The 7605-nt window shown below is 35.9% G+C and overlaps 1 protein-coding gene across 1 annotated transcript in view; it reads right to left on the bottom strand.

The window, feature by feature from the left end:
* Positions 1-2091: 2091 nt before the first annotated feature.
* Positions 2092-7605, bottom strand: part of LOC107733687 (DDB1- and CUL4-associated factor 10-like) — a 7780-nt gene continuing 2266 nt past the window's right edge. The window contains exons 2-7 of the mRNA XM_016545418.1: positions 6614-6727; positions 6111-6308; positions 4619-4821; positions 3307-3378; positions 2996-3141; positions 2092-2919 (exon numbers count right to left, since the gene is read on the bottom strand). Coding sequence (XP_016400904.1) covers positions 2548-2919; positions 2996-3141; positions 3307-3378; positions 4619-4821; positions 6111-6308; positions 6614-6727 — 1105 coding nt within the window. The 3' untranslated portion in view covers positions 2092-2547. The remainder of the gene's footprint in view (positions 2920-2995; positions 3142-3306; positions 3379-4618; positions 4822-6110; positions 6309-6613; positions 6728-7605) is intronic.

The raw sequence follows: 7605 nt of genomic DNA on the forward strand, positions 1-7605 counted from the left end.
TGGGGGGGGGGGGTCTAATATAAAGCTTTAAATACTTGGCTCTATAATATGTACAGTGTTACGGTTTAGTCAGTTTGATGTGTTATTTATCCTTATAGTAGCTATTCTGTGGCATTGTGTGTGTGTGTTGTTTTTAAGAAAATTAAAATAAAAAGATTTTTAAAAATGTAGCATTTATGTTTAAAACAAATTCTACATGACTTAATTTTCTACAAAATTTTACAACAGTAGATCTGTGGGTTTCACACTTCCTGAGCAAACCAGTTCATTTTCCACATCTCTGCTTTCAAACTATTATATACACTTCCTTTCAAAAGTTTGGGGTAAGTTTTTTTTTTTTTTTTTGAAGGAAATGAATACTTTCATACAGCAAGGATGCAATTATTTGATCATAAATGACAGTAAAGACATTTATAATGTTACAAAGATTTCTATTTCCAATAAATGCTGTTCTATTGAACTTTCTATTCATCAAAGAATCCTGAAAAAACGTATTATGGTTTCCTCAAAAAACAATACTCAGCAGCACAACTGTTTTCAACATTGATAATGATAAGAAATATTATTAGAACAGTTTCTGATGGATCATGTGACACTGAAGACTGGAGTAGTGACTGCTGAAACATCACATGAGCTTTGACATTGCATAAATGACATTTTAAAATATATCAAATTATCAAACATCAAGTCACTTTAAATTGTAATATTTCACAATATTGCTGTTTTACTGTATTACTGATCAAATAATTGCAGCCTTGTGAACATAAGAGATTTCTTTCAAAAGCATTTTAAAAAATATTAATGATTCCAAACCTATGAATGGTGTTGTATATATTATCTAAAACCCTCTGCTATATGGAAAGAAAGCAATAAGCCTCAAAAAGCCGTGGTTTAAAGTGAATTTATAACAGCTAAGGGGTGTTGTTGTGCCTAAAATCCCCTTAGCTGTTATAAATTCACTGTAAAGCACAGCTTCACGGGGCTTATTGCTTTTATAAAACGGTTATTCCATATACATAGCAAGGTTTCACAAAATAAAACAAAGCAAATAAAATGTAATGATATTAATAAAAACATTGTTCTTCCGCCAAACAATGTAGTTCCTCAGAAACGGATGGGGTTGCAACAAAGTGGTTGCCGAGCAACACACAGAAGCAGAAAAAAGAGAGGTGTATGTTTGTAGAGTAATTTACAACAGCTTTGAACGCATCTCAACCAATCAGAATCAAGGACCGGAACTATCCGTTTTATAATAATAAATTCTACATTCTACATTTTCTATTGCATATGGGTGATGGAACACCAGTTTTACAAAAATGACATTTTCCCCTATCCAGCGCTTGACCTGAAGCTTCACGCCGGTCCTAAATAATCTGTTTAAAGGTTCCAGATGCCAATGCATATTCAGTGCAATCCATCAGTCTAAGGTATGCTAATACAAGTCTCATTTTTGCTTAAAAACAGCTCTTTTTTACAGCATTTTTCTTTCTCATGCCAAACAAAAGATATGAAAAAGTTTTTTTTATTTAATACATCTGTACCACTGCATCCTTTGTATTGTTAACATGAATAAAGTGAATCAAATGAGAATCGTGGATGAATAAAGGTAACTTTCACTGTCACTCTGCTTTTAATTTTCCATGTTCAAGAGCGGTCAATACTTTAATAACCGAGAAGGATGACTAACTGATACTAGTCCCAGAAAAGCTGAACATTCAGATTTTGTCCTCTTTTTTTCATTTTAAGAAAGCTAAACTTATCTGTATAAAACACTCATCCAACAGTTAAACCTGCCTTCTCCCATTGTCCTCATGTCTAGAGTTCAAAGCTCCCACCGATGTGAGCATCTAAACATTTCATAACTGCTGATTGTCCATGTAGAGGCCAGAAGCATATGAAAAACAGAACATTACAAAATTCCCAGTCCATTCAGTCAATCATCGGCAGAAGTCGTATTCATCCCAATACTCACACGTACATGGTACATACTGCATTGACAATCTATGAATCAGACCTCAGTTAGTGTTGTTACAGACAAGCAGTCCAAAAATAAAACGAACGATTAGTAAAAGTGACGTGCTTCCAGAAAAATTTTTCTGAAAACTAATATGGCATTGCAAAGTCTAAAATGTTTGGCAAAATGCAAAAATTGCCATCGGCTTGAACTGCTTACAGTTGCATGAAAATGATTGGCTTGAGCGGTTACTGCAGTGCTGCATGGATGAGCAACCAAAAGATAATTCTCCCATAATCCTCTAACGCTCGTGTGACTCATTCAACCTCTATCATGGAGAAAAACTAATGCGGTTTGCTTTCCTTCTCGCACGGACTGTTAAGTTTACACAGCGGAAAGAACAATTACATCTAAAAATGACAAACATGTAGAAGGTCATTCACATGCAGTGTGACCTCACACACACCAACAAAAAAAAAAATACCACACACTCTGTTTAAGGTAGTTTCGTTCTCCCATTATCCGTCTGACCAATCAGAAGCTTCTTCCAAATAGTCCAGCGATCAGTGTAAATTCGAATGCATTTGTATGTGTTAAAAGTGTGGTTGATACAGAGCTACACGTCCGCTAAGGCAGCCCGATGCGAACTGACAGTGAGTGGGTGAGAACTTGGAGGTGAGCACCACGTCGCTGTGAGAGTAGATGGAGCGAATCTCCCGCAGCAGAGCCGTCCGCACAGGCATGCAGTCCGACAGCTCGGCACAGTGCTCGTCGAACGCCAGCAAGCGCACGCCGTAACCGTACGGCGAGCAGATGAGCCGGCCGTCGGGACTGAAGCACAGCTCCTTAATGTAGCCTCGTCCGACGTTAGCCTCCTCGATGTAGTGCGTGAGACGCAGAGAGCAGCGAGGAGACACCGGAGGTCGAGGCGGAGCTCCCTCTTGAAACTCGTACACACACGTCCACTGAGAAAGACAGAAACGAGACTGTTAATTCATTTTGCACGTTCCACACTTCTTAGGTTTAGGTTACAGCACTGACCTCCTGGTCGTCCATGTTGCTGGAGCAGCGTAACAACGTGGCCCAGCCTTTGGGATGCAGTTGCAAGGAGGTGATGCAGTTCCCACGGTCCCTCTCGCCTGGGATCTCCGGGGTTAAAACCTCAAGACTGTTTCTGGGTGACAGACCTGGATAACGACAAAAGGTGAACACTGGAGTGAAAACTCTGTAGTAAAAGCAGTATTCGGTTCAAAAGGTGTACAATCAAAAACAAAACTGCTAAACAACCAATGTTCACAATAAAAAGACTAAACTACTAATGTACATAAATAACTTATTAAACTCAGTCTTACCCTCTCTGTGTGGATGGGTTTTGCTGTCAATGGTGTGACAGGAACCTCCTGACCTAGAACCTGCTGATGAACCTTCAGAAAGAAAAGAGACTTGATCTTAAAATGATGACGATGGGCACAGGATTCACAACACAATTAACCAGTAGTTCACTGTGTCATGGGATGTTCGATAGGGTTGTGCAACATTCAAAACTCAATTCAGATTTCCAGTGATATTCCAGTTCTTGAGGTAGCAAACAGAATAGTAATTCAAATGTACATTTAAGGAAGTAGAATTACAGTGAAATTAATTGAAATGTAATTAAATTAATTGATGGTAATTTAAATAACTGCAGTTTTCAATAGCGCTTTTTTTTTTTAATTAACATTACTTAATATTTTATGAATTACCCATAAACAAGTCATACACACAAAATGAAGTGCTGTTTAAAAAATAAATAAATAATTAATAATTTTATTGAATAAGTTGCATTGAATTCATCAAAAATGACAGTAAAGAGACAAGCATAATGTTGCAGATCTATTTCAAAGAAACGCTGTTCTTTTGAACTGTATTCATCACAAAATCCTGGGGGAAAAACGTATCACTGTTTCCACAAAAATATTAAGCAGCACAGCTGTTTTTAGCACTGACAATAATAAATGTTCGAGGAGCAAATCAGCATATTAGAATGACTTCTGAAGGATCATGTGACAATGAAAATTGGAGTAATGATGCTGAAAATTCAGCTTTGCATCAGAATTAAATTTCATTTCAAAATACATTCATTTTAAATTGTAATATTTCACAATATATTTTTGATCAAATAAATACCGCCTTGGTGAGCATGAGACTTTCTGAAACATTTTTAAAACATTTATAAACCCCAAATTTGATTGCTAGTGTATGCTTTGTTAATATTACTTAATGTTTGAAGTCAATTTATACACGTTTCATTATATTTAATAATTTTACTTTTATTTTATGGACCAGTGGAAAAACATTTAATTACCCAGAATGATTCAATTTACCCCAGACAAAACAATTTGTATTAATGGTGTTGGATTAATGAAATAATCCCTTGTTTATTTGAGTTTGTGTTGAATTTATTGAAATGCAGTACAGTAAATATAAATTAAAATTCCGTTAAAATTCCAACTCATGAATTGAAAGAAACTACGTTTTTTAAATGTTGAATGTTGCCCTATCCCACCTATAGCAAAATTCACCCTTTGAATGCTAATCAATTTCCATGCCGCCTCCATAATTTCAGAGCTTAGTATTCATCATTTCAGATTCACAAGTATCTTTGTTTATGCTTTATGTAAGTACCTGTGCTGAGTGGAGCTCTGCGGGCCCGTAGGATGCGGTAGCTGCCAACCTCAAGGCTCTGGGTGAGATCAAGGTCATGTAAGATGAGCAGGTAACCAGAGGAGGTGGAGATTAACATCTTACTGCAGTCTGGAGTCAGACGCATCCGCATGAGATAGCGTGTGTGGAAAAACTTCTTGTGTGGACAGCCATCCTCTGTGAACCTAAACAAACAGCAAGTGCAATGACACACAGTTGCACAAAACCACTTATATGTGCAATCTTAAAAGAGTAGTTCACAAAAAAAAAAAAAAAGTGCTGTCAAATGATTAATCGCATCCAAAGTAAAAATTTTTGTTTACATAATATATGTGTGTGTACTGTGTATATTTATTTTGTACATATAAACACACAAATACAATATATATATTGAAAATATTTCCATGTATATATATTTAAATTCATATAATTTATATTATACATAAATATATTTAATATGCAAACATGAACATATTTTTCTGAAATATGCATGTGTGTGTATTTATATATAAATAATAAATATACACAGTACACACACATATATTATGTAAACAAAAACTTTTATTTTGGATGAGATTAATCGCGATTAATTGTTTGACAGCACAAAAAAAAAATGCTGAAAATGTCTTATAAATGTACTTACCCTAAGATCATTCAAGATGTAGATTAGTTTGTTTCTTAATCAGGACAGATTTGGAAAAATGTAGAATTAATTTGCTCACTTGCATACCAATGGATCCTCTGCAGTGAATGGGTGCCGTCAAAATGAGAGTCCAAACAGCTGATAAAACATCACAATAATCCACATGACTCCAGTCCATCAACTAACATTTTGTGAAGTGAAAAGCTGCATGTTTGTAAAAACAAATCCATCATTAAGACGTTTCTAACTTCAAACTGTTGCTTCTGGCTATAATACGAGTCTTCCATCCATTACATTGCATTCTCCAGTGAATAAATCAGGAGAGAAATATACTGTACACAGATCAAATAGTTTACAAGTGAAAACTCTACAAAACAGTTCTAAACAAATATGTCTGTGGATTCTGATGTGAGAGAACAACAGGGGATGGATTTAGTGGAGGAAGCATTGTTATGGATTATGGACTTGCATTTTGGTCAGAATTGATTGTTTACAGTTACAACACCTTAATGACAGATGGATACATTTCTTACAAGCAGCCTTTCACTTGACAAGACATTAATTGATGCACTGGAGTCGTGTGGATTACTTGTGGATTATTGTGATGTTTTTAGTTTTTATTCTGACGGCACCCATTCACTGCACAGCATCCATTGGTGAGCAAATGCTGTAGTGTTAAATTTCTCTAAATCTGTTCTGATGAAGAAACAAACTAAGCTACGTTATGGATTGGCCTTAGAGTGAGAACATTTTCTGCTAATTTTCTTTGGTGAAATTATTCCTTTATTTAAGACAGCTAGGAAACGCACACCTCCAAACCACAAAACGTACCTGTTGGTATCCCATGTGATGACATTTCCGTCAAATCCTGACGTCACCAGCAGGCGAGTGTGTGTATCATACTCTATGTTCTTGACCCAGCTAGCGTGGCCATGCAATGAGCACACCTTCGAGTTGAGTTTACGCAAATCCCACAATGCAATGGTGGTGTCATCAGAGCAGGTCGCAAACAGCCGGTTGTCGAGAAACCTGAATAGCACACAGCCCAACAAACTTATACTTAGACAACACTGTGGTCATCTTCATGGACTTTATGACTGTGCCAGACATTATATGTGTGTGTAAGAGATGGAAAAACAAAAGGATAACAGAAGCAACTAAGACATGCAAATTGTGCAGTATGCAAATCCTAGTGTTCAACATGCAAATGGTTTTGAATTAGTTCTTACTACTATGAATTAGTTCTTACATAAAACCTGTTATAGAAAATCTTTCGCTAATGTAACTGAGGTTCCTGCACACTGTGATCGATTATATATTGTGTGCACATGTACCTTATGTTGTTTACACAGTCCTCATGAGCCTCCACCAGTGTTTTGATATGTCTGGAAGAAACGGGGTCAAACAAAAGCACTTCTGTCTGCTCACAAGCAACCGTCAAAACTGACCTAGAAAAAACATTATACAGGTGTTTGTCAATTAGGACAGAACTTTTCTCTATGGTAGATGTATCCTATTGTTAAAAAAAACAGCGTTTTGCTTAAAACAAGGATACATTTATTATATAGAATAGACAGATAGCATTAAACATTTGATTGCATCGCCTTAGCTAATTTAATTATTGCTTTGGCTCATTTTTTAAAACATTCTGTAAACTGTAAGTGCAATTTTTAGAACTGTTTACATCACAACTCGTTTGTGCGTTTGCAAAATGTAGTCACCCAAAACATTTAATTCATGCTTCAAAAGCCTAGTTCATGTGTCAGCAAATTGGCCAATGTCATCAAAATGAAGTTTTTTATTTTTGTGAGAGCTGTACTGGTCAAAACGTGTCCATTTCTTTTCACCGGTGAACTGTTGACATGGACAGCTTACTATGCCATACATTTTGTCTCCCCTGTTTGAAGATCAGGGGCCGTATGTATAAAGCCGCTCAAAGTAAAAGTTTAGTCTTAAGTGTGTCAAAATTCTAAGAATGACGTAATTTTACTCTTATTCCTAGACTTAAGAATAAGAGTGATTCATAAAGGTTCCTAAGTGTTAAAAGAGGTCTCAGCTCCTAAATTATTTAAGAGAGCTGGAGAGGTCTCCTAACCTAGTTAGGAGTAATAAGATGGCAGCAAAGAGGAGACGACAAACACTTTCCAGCGAAAATATATTGGACTTATATGATAATATGGAATTGATAAAATGATACAAACTTAATTGTAAAGATCAAAAAGTATTTTTTGATAAAAACTTTAACTGATAAAGTAAAAAATGTAATAACCTCTTCCACTGAACAAGTCAATGCTCTAACAGCAGACATGAAAGTAGTAATTAATTT

The sequence above is a fragment of the Sinocyclocheilus rhinocerous genome, unplaced genomic scaffold, assembly GCF_001515625.1.
Source record: "Sinocyclocheilus rhinocerous isolate Xijiao unplaced genomic scaffold, SAMN03320098_v1.1 scaffold789, whole genome shotgun sequence".
Lineage (NCBI taxonomy): Eukaryota > Metazoa > Chordata > Actinopteri > Cypriniformes > Cyprinidae > Sinocyclocheilus > Sinocyclocheilus rhinocerous.